General features: G+C 46.5%; 1 protein-coding gene across 1 annotated transcript in view; it reads left to right on the top strand.

Moving 5' to 3' along the window:
• The window catches only part of SLIT3 (slit guidance ligand 3), a 719,548-nt gene that overhangs the window by 693,756 nt on the left and 6,014 nt on the right, over positions 1-19,778 (top strand). The window contains exons 30-32 of the mRNA XM_018065519.1: positions 122-259; positions 1,734-1,974; positions 3,941-4,071. Of these exons, the coding sequence (XP_017921008.1) occupies positions 122-259; positions 1,734-1,974; positions 3,941-4,071 (510 nt within the window). The remainder of the gene's footprint in view (positions 1-121; positions 260-1,733; positions 1,975-3,940; positions 4,072-19,778) is intronic.

Raw genomic sequence — 19,778 nt, 5'->3', positions numbered from 1 at the left:
GCTGTGGGCCGGGCTCTGGGGAGCTCGCGGGGGCTGAGGGGCCTCGAGGACAAGTGGAGATTGAGGAGAGGCTGCCTGGAAGCTGGCCAGCCTGAAGCAGCCACGCTCTGACTTGTTGCAGGTGCGAATGTCTCCCTGGCTACAGCGGGAAGCTCTGCGAGGTGGACGATGACGACTGCGCCGCCCACCGGTGCCGCCACGGGGCCCAGTGTGTGGACGCGGTCAATGGCTACACGTGCGTCTGCCCCCAGGGCTTCAGGTAGGGCTGAGGGGCTGCCGGGCAGGCGGCAGAGGGTGGGGGCCTGGGGGGCCCAGGCGACCCTAGCTCTGTATCTCCATGGTGGCTTTATCTCCCAAACCTTCCTCATGCCCTCCGAATCCCAGAGCAGCCATTGTTAACCCCATGTTGTAGATGGAAAAAGGAGGTACCCAGGGCAACCCTGTGGCAGCTGGACTTAGGGTCACATTTGGGCATGATTCCATGTAATGAAAGATGATACCATTTTGGAGCCCAGCTTGCAGGTGGAGGTAGCCACATGGCCACGCTGGCAGGATCTTCTTTCTAGGCTGGAGAATAAACCATTATGGATTCCCTAGTGGCAGGAAAATGGAGGTGGATGGGAGGATTTGGGGCAGTCACTGAAGCCGGGTGAGAAAAGGGAGACGGGAGGCGCTGGCCAGGTGGTCAGATGCCTGTGGGGTATACGGGCGGAGTGTATGGGTGTCAGCTCCAGCTCCCACACTAACCAGAAGGCAAGCGCACAGGGGGTCCCGGAGGGGAGGCCAGGGACCGCAGTCAAGGGGACCAGCCTGGGGGGGCGTGTTCTGTATACATGTCAGGTCTCACGGAAGCAGAGAGCCAACTCTGCAGACGAGCCCTGGTCACGGACTGGGAACATGAGCCTGGAAGGAGCCGTGAGTTCTCAAGGCAGTTGGTTCCAAAGGCTGACTGAGGCCGTTTGCAAGCAAGGCTTATGAAAATATAAGTTTCAGGGCCCCACCTCAGGGCTATGAAATTAGAATCAGGGGTGGGGAAAAGGAGCTGGAAACCCACACTTTAAAAAAAAATGTTTTTAATTGTGGCAAAATGCACATAACACAAAATTTACCATCTTAACCATTTTTAAATGTACAGGAAGTACACTCATATTGTTGGGCAACCATCACCGCCATCCGTCTCCAGAAATCTTTTTATTTCACCAGCTGAAACTGTCCCTCTCAATCCCCCTTCTCTAGCCCCTGCAGTCAGCTCTCCACTTTCTGCTTCCATGAGTTTGACCACCCTGAGTGCCTCGTATGAGTGGAACCAGGCAGTGTCTGTCTGCTGTCACTGCTGCTTTGGCTCAGTGCCATCTCAAGGTCCATCCATAATGGCGCATGTGTCAGCACGCCCTTCCTTTCCAAGGCTGAATAGTGTCCATAGTGTGTTCATGCCATGCGGCTTATCCGCTCATTCGTGGCTGGAAGAATCTGTACCTGTACACGTGTATCGCAGGTGATTCTGATGACACAGAAACGGAGGACCTGCCCTCTAGCCCAACTGCATTATTTTAAAAGTGGGAAATCTGTGGCTTAGAGAGGAGCTGGCCTCCCCCCGTCACTGGCAGGGCTGGAACCAGTCCCCTTCCCTTTCATGCCACCCTCTCCCCAGGCAGCTCTTTGGCCTGAATGACCTGGTGTCTCCTCTCACCTTCCGCTGTCCTCTCTCCCCGCCGTCCTCTCTGCCCTCCCAGTGGGCTCCACTGTGAGCACCCCCCGCCCATGGTCCTGCTGCAGACCAGCCCCTGTGACCAGTACGAGTGCCAGAATGGGGCCCAGTGCATTGTGGTGCAGCAGGAGCCCACCTGCCGCTGCCCCCCAGGCTTCGTCGGCCCCAGGTGCGAGAAGCTCATCACCGTCAACTTCGTGGGCAAGGACTCCTACGTGGAACTGGCCTCAGCCAAGGTCCGGCCCCAGGCCAACATCTCTCTGCAGGTGCGCCCCCGCCCCAGCTGAGCCCTTGGAAGGACCCTGACGTGCTGCTGAGCTCTGACTGTTCTGCAAACAGCTGGGGTGGGAGTCCTGGCCAACTCCATGCAGGGGCTTCTACAGACAGCTCCTGACTCCTCTAGGGAACAGTCATTCAACTACTACATGCCAAGCAGGCAGTGGGGATTCAGTGGGGGATAAGACAGCCAAGCCCCTTGCCCAGGGCAGGAGAACAAGAAAATGGTCAATGGTAACCCTTAGTGATGTGGGAGCATGCATGCCCGGAAGAATCAGGGAAGGCTTCCCAGAGGCAGTAATAACTAAGCTGAGGTCTGAAGGATGAGTAGAAGTTGGCATGGAGAAGGGTGGAAGGGCTGATAGTGCAGGGTGAAGAGGGGGTGCGTTCGAGCCTGGGAGATCAGCGTGTGCAAAGGCCCAGAGGCAGGAGGGAGCAGGGCATCTTTCAGGGAGCAGGAAACTGTTCGGTGTGAACCAGATTCTTTTCTGTCAGGCTCCTTAACCTGTGGATCTGAGTAGTTCTTCCAAACCCCATTTCCGGAAGCTCTCAGTGCTGTTGGGGGCAGAGGGGAAGGCAAGGGATACGATATAGAGAGACCCAGATGGCACTCGTGGTAAAGAACCCACCTGCCAGTGCAGGAAACGTAAGAGACATGGGCTTGATCCCCCGGTTGGGAAGATCCCCTGAGGAGAAAGGGCGTGATAACCCACTCCAGCGTTCTTGCCTGGAGAATCCAATGGACGGAGGAGCCTGGCGGGCTACCGTCCACAGGGTCGCAAAGAGTCAGACACGACTGACTGACTCTCGTGCACACACGAGACACAGAGCAGGACCCTGCCTATAGAGCAGGCTTGGTGAGCAGTGGGTAACCCAGAGGCACAGCTCGAGGGTGCAGGCCAGTCAGCAGCCCTGCCACGTGGCATCCGCTGAGGCCCCTTCTTCCTTCTGGCTATGGCTGCACTAGCCTGGGGTTAAGCTTATGGAGAAAAACATTCATTCAACAAAGATTCACTGGCCATCTATACCTGCCAGGTACCATTCTAGAGATTGGGGCTGCAGAGGTGCACAAATGTTCCCGTGGCCTCGCCTCGTGGAGCCTCCAGTCCATAAGCAGGCCTCTGAGATGGGGCTGGACCACTGGCACAAACAGGGAAGAAGCTCTGGTTGCCATCATCCCTTGTCCCGGGTCACTTCATTGCCCTTCTGCCTTCCTCCCTTAGTCCTACTCATCCAGAGACCCAAGTGTTACATCCCAACTAACCGGGCCCCGGGCCCCAGACACCCCAGTGTTCTATCCAACCAGCTGCCCCGCACCCCCTCTCTCCACTGCCCCTGTGCCCGGCAGTGGGTGCTGACAGGCTGTCTGAGAGCCCAGCCCTGAGCCCAGTGCCTGGCGAACATGCCCTCTGAGCAGCGGCTTCTGAAACCAGTGCTTCTCAGCCTTGGCAACACATTAGAATCTCCCGGGGCACCTTATCTTTGCCTGGGTCTCACCTCTAGATATTTGTATGTAATTGATTTGGGGTGAAGCCCAGACACCGGTGTTTTAAAAAATTCCTGAGTTCATAGTCAACACTGAATTAAATAGTAGTGGTTAGTCTTTTGTTTATAATTATTACTATATACAATGAGATGAAGGCCCCGAGAGGCTAGGTCAGAGCTCATGGTTCCTGGTGTTTTTATATATGTGTTCACTTACACACACACACACAACATAAAAACATAGCCACACATATTGAATACCCCATAAGTATTTGGAATTGCTCAATCAGCATTTGCTTGAGTATTAAGCATAGGCCTTTCTTATGGAAATATATAGACTAGCCAGAAAAGGAAGCGAGGCCATGAGTTCAGACACAAGGTTCGCTCAGGAAATGCCACCTGGAAGCGGGCTCTGGGAAGTGGTGGGGGGGCGGGCCTCAGGGCAGCCCTGACTCTCGTGCCTCCCTCCAGGTGGCCACGGACAAGGACAATGGCATCCTCCTCTACAAGGGGGACAACGACCCCCTGGCGCTGGAGCTGTACCAGGGCCACGTGAGGCTCGTCTACGACAGCCTGAGCTCCCCGCCGACCACGGTGTACAGGTGAGGACCATGGTCCCGCCCCCGCTGCACAAGCGCCCCCACCCCAGCACCTTCCCGCCTGCATCCAGCGCTGAGAGAAGCTGCCGGCAGCTCTGGTTCTGCTTCTCCCCCCTCCCCACCCCCAACACACACACACACAGTCACAGTCACAGAGTGGCGGGTGGGAGCAAGAGAGGCGGTCTTGGAGGAAGGGAGGAAGGCAGACCCACGGGGAGATGACACCTCATTACCATAAGATAAATGGCCAGCTGGCTCCTGGGCAGGAGCCTCTGCTCCAATGGAGATGAGGCTGCTTAATGAGATGCCCTTTTAAAAATGTCATCCCAATCTTTGATTAGTTTAAGAAAGAAAACAGGGGGAGATGAGCTTGGAACTCAAGGGGAAGAAATTCCAGAGCATGGAGAGAGCAGGACTTTTCCTTAAGTGACTTTCAAACTGTTCTAAAGGACAGTATTTCCTAAACTTCAGTCTTTCCAACCATCACCCTGATTTTTACATTATCTGTATGTTAGCTGGGCTATTACTTAATGCCCTCCCTTACATCAGCTTTAAATCTGCTCACTTCATCCTGAGTTAATAACATCTGTGAAATTACAGCTCTGTTAGTTTGCCATGCTATAATTTTTTGCCTCAGTCAAATGAATTCTCAACTAGGAACATTTAAAAATTATTTTAGTTATAAATAATTTTATAACACTATAAAAGGAATTACTCAAACAAGACATGTTTGTCTGTGTTACACTTAAAATCACATAAAACCTCCCCGTGGAAGGAGAGCCGTTCCTTGGGGAAAGCACAGGATGTGAGAGCAAACCCCCATCCAGAGGCCAGCCCTTCCCCTCTGGAAGCAAGAGCGCGTCTGGTCGCGATGACTGAAGGGCAACGTTTTTCCCAGTAACTAAATCCTTTCTTCAATCAAAACTTTACGTGGAATTCAATCATGCTAAACACACAGGAGCACAGCCACCCTGCAGAGCTGGAGGGGGCAGTCTCCTCCTTCACACACACCCTCACGGAGGCCCCCAGCACGCCTCCCACTAATCCCAGTTGAAAACCATTGGCACAAACCAGTGGTTCTTAGTAAAAACTCATGTGTGTGCCTGGCTTCGTAGGTCTCGGTTGTGGCGTGTGGGGTCTTCGCTGTGCCAGGTGGGATATTTCATTCCGGCGCCTGTGCTCAGCAGCTGCAGAGCTGGGGCTTCGTTGCCCCACGACATGTGGGATCATAGTCCCCCAACCAGGGATCGAACCTGTGTCCCTCGCGTTGCAAGGCGGATTTTTTCTTCTAAGATTTATTTATTTGCTTTTATTTTTGGTTACGCTGCATCTTTGTTGCTACGCACAGGCTTTCCCTGTGGCAGAGAGCGGGGACTTCTCTTGTGGAGCACAGCCTCTAGGCCTGTGGGCTTCAGTAATCGGGGCCTGTGGGCTCCACAGTGCGGGCTCAGGGGCCATGGTGCACTGGAGGAGTTGTTCTGCGGCATGTGGGATCTTCCTGGACCCAGGATTGAACCCGTATCCCTGCACTGGTAAGGCAGATTCTTAACCACTGGACCACCACCAGGGAAGTCCCAAAGCAGTTGTTCTTGAGGTAAAGTCCCAGAGCAGCTGCAGAGCTGGAAGCTTATTAGAAACGCACGTTTTCAGACCCCACCCTGGACCTGCTGACCCAAGCCTGAAGCTCTCTGGGGTCCGACCCAGCCACCAGCTTTAAGGAACCTGTAGGAGATTCTGAGAAGTGCCTGCTTACCCGCGAAGGGGAAAGCGCAGGATGTAAGAGCAAACCCCCATCCAGAGGCCCGCCTGGAGGAGGAGCCATTTGCAGTGGGTCCTGAAGAATATGTGTGAGCAGGGAAAGCAGTGGGCCAGAAGGCTGGGAGAACAGCAGCCACCAGCCTGAGGGACCATGAAAAGGCAGTGGCCATGGAGTCACAGCAGAGAGGGTGGCTGGAGAGAAGACCAGGCAGGTTTGGCCAGCAGATTCAGTGAGTGTCCCAGTGGCCTCGGAGTTCCCTGGAGCCAGGGCCTGCTACCCTCTGTGTTCCTGGGGCCGCTGACCAAGCCCGAAGCGTCAGACACGCCCAGGTTCGGCTGAGGTCTCCCATGTCTCGCGCGGTATTCTCCCGTGGGCTGTGGACGGCAGCACTGTGTCCCTCCAGGTGTGTTCTGGGGGCCTGTACATGGACAGGGCAAGGACAGAAGCTGACAGTCAGACTGTGGAGTGGCTGGGCTGGGCCAAAGCTTAGGGACTCCCCTGCCCTTCCCACACTGAGGTCAGCTGCTGGTTTGGTCAAGGGGTGTGCTGTTGAGACAAATGTTGGAATACTCTGCCGGTGTCTTAGTCAGGGCAGCAGGAGTGAATCGGGAACCCATAGAATGGCTACTCCCTTGTCAGGGAGTCAGGTGAGAGTTGGCAGGTGGCCCTTGGGAGACCCCAGGGCCCTTTTCTTACCTCTGGGAGGAACCAAGTAAAGGATGTCCCTGCCAGGATCCTCATGCCAATTCTGATGACTTGTGCCCTTCAACCCCCAATCCTAAAGGCCCAAGTCTCTAAGAATCTCGTATTAAAAAATAGTTTTGCTGAAACTTCCCCGGCAGTCCAGTGGTTAAGACTGCATGCTTTCCACGCAAGGGACATAGGTTTGATCCCTGGTCGGGGATCTAAGATCCCATACCCCATGAGGTGTGGCCAGAGCACAAGTGGTTTTGCTTCCAGATACTTTTCTCCAGGCAGCCCTGGTTTTGCCCCAGTGGTGCGTGCTTTTATTCACTCAGGAACATCTCTCACTGTTACTGAATCAGGCCTGACTGATTCAACTCAAGAGAAAGGCAAATGTTGATAGAAAGGGAAGCTGCTTTTAATCAGAATGCTGGCAATCTGGGGAGATGGTGGACTCAGTGTCCCCCAGAACCACCTCCGAAGATTCTGGACTGCCATGAAAGCTTTTAAAGAGGAAAGAGAAGAAGTCTGAGTTAATCACTGAGACAGGGAGTCAGAGTCGTCACCTCTCCCACTCTGTGCAGACCTGTCAACTTCTTGTGACTCTTCTCTAGACAGTATGTCTGTGAGCTGACTGAAGGGGAAGCTGGGGAAGAGATCTGGTCATCTGTTAATCACCTACTCATTTGTTCTACTTTGATCTATGGAAAGAACTAACAGATGAGGCAAAGTATTGTAATCCAGAGATCTGAGTAGAGATGTGTGGAGCGTGGGGGTGCCTGATGTAAGGTTAGTGAAACAACGTAAGAGCCTCCTGCAGGGAGCTCTTTCCTGCCACAAGCTGCTTACAGTACTTCGCCTTGGACCTATGCTAGGGGTTGGAGCTAGTGTTCAGAAGAACACAGTCCAGGGAGGAAGGCAGATGTGTAAATAAGCAAGTGTTGCAGGAGCAGGATAAAAGAGGTCTCACAGGGGATTCCAGTGCCTGCTGTAGGGACAATGAAGAAGGAACAGACAGTTGATTCTGCTTAGAGAACCAGGGAAGGCTCCCTGGAGGAGGAGGTGATGTCTGAGCTGAGACATGAACTATGGCTGATGAGTGTTGCCACAGGCTGAGAAACGAGGAGACTCTGGGGAAGGAGACCCCATCCATATGCACGGAAGCCAGGCTGGGAGGAGCTGAACAGCAGCTGATGGAACCGGGAAGCCATACCAGCCTCAGAAAGATCTCCTCCCCCGAGTCACAGCAGTAAACTCTGACCTGCTCAGCCTCAGAGTCAGGGCCCAAGTTGCTTGAATTGTGTCCCGACCCTTTGCAACCCCATGGGCTGCAGCCCACCAGACAAACCACAGGTGATCTGATCGGGGAGGGCCAGCTGCAGACCACATTGGGGAAGCACAGGCCCGGAGCAGCTGTATTCTGCGCAGGTTCCCAGCTGAAGTTGCAAGTAGCGAGATTCTGTTCCAGGCCCAGATGTATAATTCCCAATCCAGAAAAACCCACCCAAGTCCTCCCTGCCCCAGAATGGAGGCAGACTGCGCTATTCCTCTGTTTTAAGACTTGTCTGAGGAGCAAACTCACCTACATACAAGGTCCACGGGACCTAGTCAGGTGACAGACTTGGGGGAAGCGGGTCCCAGCAGGGAGTGTTGGAGACCCTGGTAGCCGGGAGGGCACAGTGCCAACAGAGACAGCTGTGTGGGCAGGCAGAGTCTCAGAGTGAGTTAGTGAAGTTGCTCAGTCGTGTCTTTGCGACCCCGTGGACTGCACCAGGCTCCTCCATCCATGGGATTCTCCAGGCAAGAATACTGGAGTGGGTTGCCATTTCCTTCTCCAGGGGATCTTCCCGACCCAGGGATCGAACCCAGCTCTCCCACACTGCAGGCAGACGCTTTAACCTCTCAGCCACCAGGGAAGCCCCAGAGTCTCAAAAGAAGCTAGCAATTCAGGGTTCCACGGAATTCAAAGTTCAAAACAGCTCCTGAGATCCTCTTTGGTGACGAGTGCATGCTCCCTCCGGTCTTAATTGCCGCAGACCCATCCACTGCTAAGTCTTTGTCTCATCCAGTCCTCACTGCAGGCCCCAGGCGAGCGTCATCACCCCTGTTTTAGAGCTAAGAACTCTGATGCTCAGATGACACCTTGGCCCAGAGGCCAGTAAGTGGCAGAGTTGGGACTCGAAGCCAAACCAGCCTCCTATCAGAACCCCCTCTCCAACGTGCTAGGGAGAAAGGTGGGCCAAGAGACAGCATGTGGTCACGGTCTGATGGTCTGGGAGCCTAGAGTTGCTACAGCGCAGGCGGAGGTCTCAGGCTGCTGCCCAGCTGGAGTCCCAGGAACTCTTTGTGAGGCTCTGTCGCCACCTAGTGACCATGCCTCTGCATCCAGGTGCATGCTTCCAGCACAGAAGAGGGATGACCGTTCACCCACTGTGGTGTACGGTCCTGTGCCTTGGGAACTTGGATTTGAGTCCTGCTTCCACCACCCACACTTTAATATTTCAGTCTGGACACCTTCGATCTCTGAGCCCTAGGTCTCACTTCTAAAGTGGAGAAAAATTGTACATCCCATGTACAATTGTTAGGATTAAATGAGACAATGCAAGTTCTTTAGCATAGTTAACCACTCAACACAAGCTTTCTCCTCGTCTACCCCTCTCCCCTGCAACAGCTGTTACTAAAAGGAGAGAGCGCCACTCTTTGCCAACACAAGTTCTCATGCCAGTCCCAGACAGGAACCCCCCAGCCTGGCTCTGATGCAGCCCGGGCTTCCCACCTCCTACTCCGTGCTGTTTCACTGGGCTTGGCGGATAATGAGGAAGACTGTTAGAGCCCCTTTCTCCTCTGAAATTCCTAAATATATGACCAGGAAACTACTCACTGGGCCTTGGAACCATAGTAGGATTATCTCTTTTAGAGTTCACAGCAAGTTGTTTGGGGTTTGGCTTTATTTTTCTCCAGTTTTTTTTTTCTCTTTTGTAGCAGCAGAGCCATTTTTCCCATCTGTGTTTTACTTCAAAGTCCATGATTTTTTTAAAAAAAAGTAGAAATGGGACCATTGTGAGTCACAGTTCAATTCAGTCACTCAGTCGTGTCCGACTCTTTGCAACCCCATGAATCGCAGTACGCCAGGCCTCCCTGTCCATCACCAACTCCCGGAGCTCACTCAGACTCACGTCCATCGAGTCAGTGATGCCATCCAGCCATCTCATCCTCGGTCATCCCCTTCTCCTCCTGCCCCCAATCCCTCCCAGCATTAGAGTCTTTTCCAGTGAGTCAACTCTTCGCATCAGGTGTCCAAAGTACTGGAGTTTCACAAGGTGGCGCCAAAAAATCAGAACCTGTGGCACTGCCAATCCCAAACCTTCAGGGACCCACTGTTTGAAAACCACCGGCTTCAGGCATTCTTTCCAGGAGCCCGTGGTTAGGATGTGCAGGAAGAGGGTTGCGTATTAACCCATGAGTACCTACTGGCGCAGGCAAGGTTATGGGAGGTTTTCATTGGGAGTGAATCCTTACTTTTTTTTTAATTGAGATATTAACGTCACATATATGTTATATAGAACATATAACATTATATTGTTTCAGGTGTACAACATAGTGATTTGATGTTTGTATGTATTGTAAAGTGATCACCACAATATGTCTAGTTAAGATTCATCACCCTACCTAGTTATAATTCTTTTAACTTTATGATGAGAACTTTTAAGGCTTACTCTCTTAGCAACTTCCAAAAATAGAATATTATTAACCATAGGCACCATGCTGTACATAGCACCCCCAGGACTTCCTTGGCTTGTAGCTGGACGTTTGTACCTCCCGACCCACTTCCACGGTCACCCACCCGTCCCCTACCCCTGGTGACAACCAGACTTCTCTCTGGATCTGCGAGCTCTGTTTTTTTTTTTTTTTTCATTTTACTTTGTTTTCGATTCCACATATAAGTTAGGTCGTATTGTATGACCTTCTTTTTTTTAAACTTCTTATTTTGTATTGGGAAGTGAAAGTGAAAGTCGCTCAGCTGTGTCCGACTCTTTGCGACCCCATAGACTATACAGTCCCTGGAATTCTCCACGCCAGAATGCTGGAGTGGGTAGCCTTTCCCTTCTCCAGGGATCTTCCCAACCCAGGGATCAAACCCAGGTCTCCCGCATTGCAGGCAGATTCTTCATCAGCTGAGCCACAAGGGAAGCCCTTTGTATTGGGGATATTGACAGTTAACAGTGTTGTGATAATTTCAGGTGAATAGCGAAGGAGCTCAGCCATACATATACATGTAGCCACTTTCCCCCAAACTCCCCTCCCATCCAGGCTGCCACATAACACTGGGCAGAGTTCCATGTGCTGTACAGTTAAGTGTGTGACCTTCTTTCTCACGGCTGAATAATGTTACACTGTACATATATACACCACATTTATCCATTCATCCATTGATAGACATTTAGGTTGCTTCCATGTCTTGGCTACTGTAAATAACGTTGCAGTGGATCTCAGAGCATAGATATTTCATAAGAATTTTTGTTTCTTTCAGATAAATATCTCAAAGTGGACCTGCTGGATCATATGGTAGTTGTAACTATTTGAAGAACCTTTATACTGTTTTCCATAGTGACTGCACCAATTTATATTCTAATGATGCACAAGAGTTCCTTTTACTCCACATAAACCCTTGTTATGTCTTTTTTATACTAGCCATTCCAACAAGTGTGAGGCGACATATTGTTGTGGTTGTTATTTATATTTCCCCAACAGTTAGTGATGCTGAACACTTTTCATGTACATGTTGGACATCTGTATGAATTCTTTGGGAAACGGTTTATTCAAATTTCCTGCCCATTTTAAAATCAGATTGTTTGGGTTTTTGCTATTGAGATGTATGTATTCTTTATATATTTTAGATATTAACCCCTTATCAAATGTATGATTTACAAATATTTTCTCCCATTTCAGTAGGTTACCTTTTCATTGTGTTGATGATTTCCTTTGCTGCCCAGAAGCTTTTCAGCTGCATGTGGTCTCGTTTATTTTTTGTTTCTTGTGCTCTTGGTGTCAAATCCAGAGAATCATCACCGAGATGACGTCAAGGAGATCGCCACCTTTGTGCCCTTCTAGGGGTTTTACATTTCAGGTTCTATGTTCAAGCCTTTACCATTTTGAGTTAATCTTTATGTGTGGTGTAAGGTGGTGGTGCAGTTTCGTACCTTTGTATGTGACTGCCCACTCTTCTTCGCACCGTTTGCCAAAGAGACTGTCCTTTCCCCATTTTATATTGGTGGTTCCTCTTTTGGAAATTCATTGACCACGTGTGCACGAGTTTATTTCTGGACTTTCCGTTTAGTTCTGAAAGATTGTTGCCGAACCACAAAAAGACGCTGGGATTCTTGGCCTCCAGAGGAGAAGAATTCGACCTGGGACCAGAGATGAGGCTTGATCACTCAGAGCTTTTGTGTAATAAAGTTTTATTAAAGTACAAAGGAGATAGAGAAAGCTTCTGACATAGACATCAGAAGCGGGCAGAAAGAATACCCGCCTGCTAGTTTTTAGCTTGATGTTGTATAGTTACTAGCAGTCTGTTAATGAAAGAAAGGGATGTCTTAAAACTCAGAGAATGGCACCAGGCCCCTCACCCATAAGATGCATTTTGGGATAATCTTGGCACCAGAGGAGTCATCCCAGGCCATAACATTATTGACTTGAATCTTGTAGAAAGGCAGATTACCATACAAATAGTTTCATTTACATAGATTAGGGGAACTGTGTTTGAGTATAACATACTGGTTTGTCAAGTCGGTTCTGAGCCATTAGGCGGAACTGACTTGAAGACAGAGACTGGGGTAAATGCATAGTACATTAGCATAGCTTAAGACAAACATTTCCATATGAAAAATGCATTGGTGAAATCAAGATTTGAGAAAAGTTCAGTGCAGGTAGAACCAGGTGGCATTATGACAACACAGTATTTTAAGAGTCACCAAGGAAGCCCCCTAAATTTGTATAGAGAAGGGGGAAAAAAAATCCCTAGTTTGTTTCCTCCTGCCGCTTAAGAGAGAGAAAAAAGTGTCTGACACTTGGGCCTATTTCCTCCATTTAGAGACCCCTGGCCTTCCTGCCTGTTACCCTTTCAGTTCCATTTATTGATGTGTCTGTTTTTATGCCAATATCTTACTATTTTGATTACTGTGGTTTTGTAATACAGTTTCAAATCAGGAAGAGTGATGGCTCTAGCCTTTTCTTTCTCAAGATTGCTTTGGCTATTCACAGTCCTTTACGGTATCACATCAATTCAATGACCATTTCTGTGGAAAATGCCATTGGAATTTTGGTAGAGATTGCATTGTATCTGTAGATTACTTTGGGTAGTGTGGACATTTTAACAGTGTTCTTCCAGTCCCTGAGCAATGAATATCTTTCTATTTATTTTTGTCTTCTTCAGTTTCTTTCATCAGTGTCTTACAATTTTGAGAGTACAGGTGTTTCACCTCCTTAATTATTTTTTCCTAGGTATTTTATTCTTTTTGATGCAATATAAGTGGGATTGTTTTCTTATTTCTCTTTCTTTTTTAAATTAATTTTTATTGGCATATAGTTGACTTACAATGTTATGTTAGTTTCTGCTTTACAACAGCCTGAGTCAGTTAGTTATAGCCACTCTTTTTTGGATTCTGTTCCCATATAGGTCATTACCGAGTACTGTGTAGAATTTTCCATGCCGTACAGTAGATTCTTATCAGTTATCTAGTTCATGTATAGCAGTGTTTATATATCAGTCCCAATCTCTCATCTTATTCCTCCCCTTCTTAATTTCTCTGATAAAAATTATTAGTGTATAGAAATGAAACTGATTTTTTTTGCTTTTTTTATTGAAGTATAGTTTAATATAGTTTACACTGCTGTGTTAGTTTCCAATGTACAGAAAAGTATTTACATATATATTCTTTTTCAGATTCTTGTCCTATGTAGGTTATTACAAAAGACGGAGTATAGCTCCCTATGGTATCCAGTAGGTCCTTGTTGTTTATCTGTTTTATATATAGTAATGTGTTTATGTTAATCTCGAACTCCTGATTTATTCCACCCTCCACTTTTCCCCTTTGGTACCAGTAAGTTTGCTTCCCATGTCCATGACTCTATTTCTGTTTTGTAAATAAGTTCACTTGTATTATTTTGTTGCTCCTACATATGAATGATATCATATGATATTTGGCTTTCTCTGATTTACTTCGTTTTGTGTGATAATCTCTAGATCCATCAATGTTGCTGCAGATGGCATTATTTCACTTTTTTATGGCTGAGTAGTATTGTATTGTAGTATATGCGTACCACACCCCCTTTCTCTACTCATCTGTTGATGGACATTTAGGTTGTTTCATGTCTTGGCTATTGTGAAGAGTGCTGCAGTGAACACTGGGGTGCAGATATCTTTTCGAAGTATGGTTTTCTCTGGATATATGCCCAGGAGTAAGATTGCAATATCATACGGTAACTCTATTTCTAGTTTTTTATGGAACTACCATACTGTTCTCCATAATAGCTATACCAGTTTACATTCCCACTGGCAGTGTATGAGGGTTCCCTTTTCTCCAAACTCTCTCCAGCATTTATTATTTGTAGACTTTTTGATGATGGCCGTTCTGACCAGTGTGACGTGATACCTCATTGTAGTTTTGATCTGCACTTCTCTAATAATTAGTAATGCTGGGCGTCTTTTCATGTGCCTGTTGGCCATTTGTATATCTTTTATGAAGAAATATCTGTTTAGATCTTTTTTTTGGAGTGCAGTTGCTTTACAGTGTTGTGTTAGTTTCTGCTGTACGATGAAGTGAGTCATCTATACATACACATATGCCCTCCCTCTTGAGCCTCTCTCCCGCCCACCCCCACGCACCCCACTGAGTCATCACAGATCCCCGAGCTGAGCTCCTGTGCGGTACCGTAACTTCCCGCTAGCTACCTGTTTTACACGCTGTAGTGTATGTATGTCAGCTACTCTCCCAGTTCATCCCCCCCCCTCGTCCCCACGTCCACCTATCTGTTTTCTACATCTGCATCTCTGTTCCTGCCCTGCATATGGGTTCATCTGTACCATTCGGCTAGATTCTGTATATATGCATTAATATATGATATTTTTCTTTCTGACTTATTCACTCTGTATGACACACTCTGGGTCCATCCACATCACTACAAATGACCTGATCTTGCTCCTTTGTATGGCTGAGTAATAGTTCATTGTATCTATGTACCACAGATTCTTTACCCCTTCATCTGTCAGTGGGCATCTAGGTTGCTCCATGTCCTGGCTACTGTAAACAGTGCTACAATGGATATTGGGGTACATGCATTAATCTCAAACTCCTAATTTATCCCCACCCCCTTTCCCCTTTGGTGACCATAAGTTTGTTTCCTGTGTCTGCAGATCTGTTTCTATTATATATATATATTTGTTTCATATATATGTTTTGTAATCATCATTCAAAAAGACACATTCAATTTGTTTTTCTTTTCTGATTGCTGTGACTAGGACTTCCAGAACTATGCTGAATGAAAGTGGTGAGGGTGGACCTCCCTTTTCTTGTTCTGATCTTAGAGGGAATGCTTTCAGGTTTTCACTGTTGAATATGATATCAGCTGTGGGTTTGTGACACGTGCCTTTATAATACTGAGGTTGGTTTCCTCTGTGCCCACTTTCTAGAAAGCTTTTATCATAAATGGATACTGAATTTTGTCAGAAGCTTCCAATCTATTGGGATGACCATATGGTTTTTCCCCCTCAATTTGTTAATATAGTGTATCAACTGACTTGTAGATATTAAAAAATCCTTGCATCCCTGGAATAAATCCTACTTGATCATAGTATATGATCCTTTTAAGGTATTGTTGGATTTGGTTTGCTAATATTTTCTTAAGAATTTTTTGTGTCTATGCTCATCAGTGATCTGGTCTGCTCTTTTCTTTTTTGTGATATCTTTGTCTGGTTTTGGTATTGGGGTGATAGTGGCCTCACAAAATGAGCTTGCAAGTGCTCCTTCCTCTGCAAGTTTTTAGAATAGTTTCAGAAGGATAGGTGTTAGCTCTTCTCTAAATGTTTGATGGAATTCTCCTATGAAGCCATCTGGTCCTGGACTTTTGTTTGTTGGGAGTTTTATTTGAAAAGCCTTGTTTTTCGCTGCACGGTTTTCTCTGGTTGTAGAGAGTGGGGGCTACTCTTCTTTGCAATGTGCAAGCTTCTCATTGCAGTGGCTTCTCTTGTTGCTGAGCACAGGTTCTAGACACGTGGGCTTCAGTAGTTGTGGTGCATGGGTTTAGTCAGCAGAATGTGGGATCTTAGCTCCCTGATCAGGGATCAACCGATGTTACCTGCATTGGGAAGCAGATTCTTAACCATTGGACTACCAGGCAAGTCCCTATTGGGAGTCTTTTAATCACAGATGCAAGTCAAGCATTTATAACTGGTATGCTCACATCTTCTTTCTCTTCCTTGTTCAGTCTTGGAAGGTTGTCCTCTCTAAGCTTCTGTCCGTCTCTTCTAGGCTGTCCGTTTATTGGCACACAGGTGCCTTAGTGGTCTCTTATGGTGTTTTGTATTTCTGCAGTGTTGGTTTTAAGTTCTTCTTTTTCATTTCTGATTTTACTGATTTAGGCCCTCTCCCTTTTTTTCTTGATGAGTTTTCCTCAGTTCAGTTCAGTTCAGTTGCTCAGTCACGTCTGACTATTTGTGACCCCATGAATCGCAGCACGCCAGGCCTCCCTGTCCATCACGATCTCCTGGAGTTCACTCAGACTCACATCCATCGAGTCTGTGATGCCATCCAGCCATCTCATCCTCGGTCGTCCCCTTCACCTCCTGCCCCCAAACCCTCCCAGTATCAGAGTCTTTTCCAATGAGTCAACTCTTCGCATGAGGTGGCCAAAGTACTGGAGCTTCAGCTTTAGTATCATTCCTTCCAAAAAAAATCCCAGGGTTTATCTCCTTCAGAATGGACTGGTTGGATCTCCTTGCAGTCCAAGGAACTCTCAAGAGTCTTCTCCAGCACCACAGTTTAAAAGCATCAATTCTTCGGCACTCAGTCTTCTTCACAGTCCAACTCTCACATCCATACATGACCGCAGGAAAAAGCATAGCCTTAACTAGACGGACCTTAGTCGGCAAAGTAATGTCTCTGCTTTTGAATATACTATCTAGGTTGGTCATAACTTTTCTTCCAAGGAGTAAGAGTCTTTTAATTTCATGGCTGCAGTCACCATCTGCAGTGATTTTGGAGCCCAGAAAAATAAAGTCTGACACTGTTTCCACTGTTTCCACTGTCTCCCCATCTATTTCCCATGAAGTGATGGGACCGGATGCCATGATCTTCGTTTTCTGAATGTTGAGCTTTAAGCCAACTTTTTCACTCTCCTCTTTCACTTTCATCAAGAGGCTTTTTAGTTCCTCTTCACTTTCTGCCATAAGGGTGGTGTCATCTGCATATCTGAGGTTATTGATATCTCTCCCGGCAATCGATTCCAGCTTGTGTTTCTTCCAGTCCAGCGTTTCTCATGATGTACTCTGCATATAAGTTAAATAAGCTGCGTGACAATATACAGCCTTGACGTACTCCTTTTCCTATTTGGAACCAGTCTGTTGTTCCATGTCCAGTTCTCACTGTTGCTTCCTGGCCTGCATACAGATTTCTCAAGAGGCAGGTTAGGTGGTCTGGGATTCCCATCTCTTTCAGAATTTTCCACAGTTTATTGTGATCCACACAGTCACAGGCTTTCGCATAGTCAGTAAAGCAGAAATAGATGATTTTCTGGAACTCTCTTGCTTTTTCCATGATCCAGCAGATGTTGGCAATTTGATCTCTGGTTTCTCTGCCTTTTCTAAAACCAGCTTGAACATCAGGGAGTTCACGGTTCAGGTATTGCTGAAGCCTGGCTTGGAGAATTTTGAGCATGACTTTACAAGGTTTATCAATTTTGTTTATCTTTTCAAAGACTAGCTTTCAGCGTCATTGATCTTTTGTATTTTATTTTCTTTCCTTTTTTTTTTGTTCTGCTGATTTTTTTCCTTCTGTTAAGCCTGGAATTTGTTTATTCTTCTTTCTCTAGTTGCTTTAGGTATAAAGTTAGGTTGTTTGAGATTTTTCTTGTTTCCTGAGGTAGGCTTGTATTGCTGTAAACATCCCTATAAAAGCAAAATTGCTTTTGCTGCATCTCAGAGGTTTTGGATTGTCATGCTTTCATCTTCATTTGTCTTTAAGCATTTTTTATTTCCTCTCTGATTTCTTCAGTGATCCATTGGTTGTTTAGTAGCATATTGTTTAGCCTTCACGTATTTGTGAGGTTTTTTGCAGTTTCTCCTTACAGTTGATTTGTAATCTCACTGTGTTGTAGTCAGAAAAGATGCTTGATACAATTTCAGTTTTCTTAAATTTACCAAAGCTTGCTTTGTGGCCCAGCATGTGATCTATCCTGGAGAATGTTCCCTGTGCTCTTGAGAAGAATGTGTGTTTTCTGCTTTTGGATGGAACTCTCTGTAGGTATGAATTAGGTCTGTCTAGTCTAAATGTGTCATCTAAGGCCTGTGTTTCCCTATTTTCTGTCTGGATGATCTGTCCATTGATGTAAGTGGAGTAATGCAACTGATGTTTATAATTCTATGTCTAGCAACTTCACTGAATTTGTTAGTTCTGACAGGTTTTCAGTGGAAACTTTAGATTTTTCTGCATATATCATCTCATCTGCAAGTAGTGACAGTTTCACTTCTTACTTTGTGATATGTGTACCTTTTGGGGCTTCCCTAGTGGCTCAGTTGGTAAAGAATCTCCTGCAATGCAGGAGACCTGGGTTCGATCCCTGGGTCAGGAAGATCCCCTGGAGAAGGAAATCGCAAACCACCCCAGGACTCTTGCCTTGCCTAGAGAATCCCATGGGCAGAGGAGCTGGGCAGGCTACAGTCCATGGGATCGCCAAGAGTTGGACAGACTATGTGACTTTGACTTTCACTTTTTTTATACCTTTTTTATTTCTCTCTTAGTTGCTCAGGCTGGGACTTTCAATACTATGTTGAATATAAGTGGCGAGAGTGGACATCCTTGTTTTGTTTCCAATTTTAAAGGAAAAGCTTTCTACTTTTCACTACTGAGTATAATGTTAGTTGTGGGTTTGCCATATGTGGCCTTTGTTATGTTGAGGAATGTTCCCTCTACACCCACTTTGTTGAGGGTTTTTATCATAAATAGATGGTTAAATTTTGTCAAATTCTTTTTCTGCATTTATTGAGCTGATTATATGATTTTGATCCTTTGTTAATGTGGTCTATATCACACTGATTGATCCACTTGATCATGGTGTCTGATCCTTTTAATGTACTATTGAATTAGGTTTGCTAATATTTTATTAAGAATGTTTGCATCTGTTTTCATCAAGGATATTGGCCTGTAATTTTCATTTTTTAATGGTATTCTTGTTTTTCAGTATCAGGGTGATGCGGGCCTTGTAAAAAGAGCTTGGAAGTATTTGTTCCTATTCTACTTTTAGAAGAGTTTGAGAAGGATTTTTATTAAGTCTTCTTTAAATGTTTGATAGAAAAAAAGTAAACGAATTTGTTTGGTAGAATTCATTTATGAAGCCATCTAGTCCTAGACTTCTATTTGTTGGGGAGTTTTTGATAACTGATTCAATACCCTTAAAGGCACCCCTCATTTTGTTGCACTTTGCTCTACTGTGCTTCACAGATACTATATTGTTTGCAAATTGAAGGTTTGTGGCAGCCCTGTGTTGAGCGAGTCTATTGGTGCCATTTTCCCAGCAGTTGCTCACTTCATGGCTGTGTCATATTTTGGTGATCCTAACAATATTCAAACTTTTTCACTTTTATATTTGTTATGGTGATCAGTGATGTTTGATGTTATTACTGCAAAAATTGACTCCCTGAAGGCTTGAGTGACAGCATTGTTTTGGCAATAAAGTATTTTTTAGGGTATGTACATTGCTTTTTAGACAAAATGCTATTGACACTTAATAGAGTATTTAATAAACATAACTTTTATATGCACTGGGAAACTAGAAAAGTGACTCACTTTACCAAGGTGATCTGGAACTGAACCTGCATTATCTCTGAGCTAAATCTATGTAAATAGATAAGACAGATGAAATGAATAACTGGAGAAGCTATAGGTATAACAGGTAATAAGAATTCTATGTACTGTTTTTATTTTTGTGATTTATGTTGTTTGGAATTACTCCCATATAAAACGAAGGAATCCCAGTCAAGTTCACACATGGTACA

Source organism: Capra hircus, chromosome 20, assembly GCF_001704415.2.
Source record: "Capra hircus breed San Clemente chromosome 20, ASM170441v1, whole genome shotgun sequence".
In the NCBI taxonomy this organism is placed as follows: Eukaryota; Metazoa; Chordata; class Mammalia; order Artiodactyla; family Bovidae; genus Capra; species Capra hircus.
This window is presented reverse-complemented; position numbering and strand designations above follow the sequence as displayed.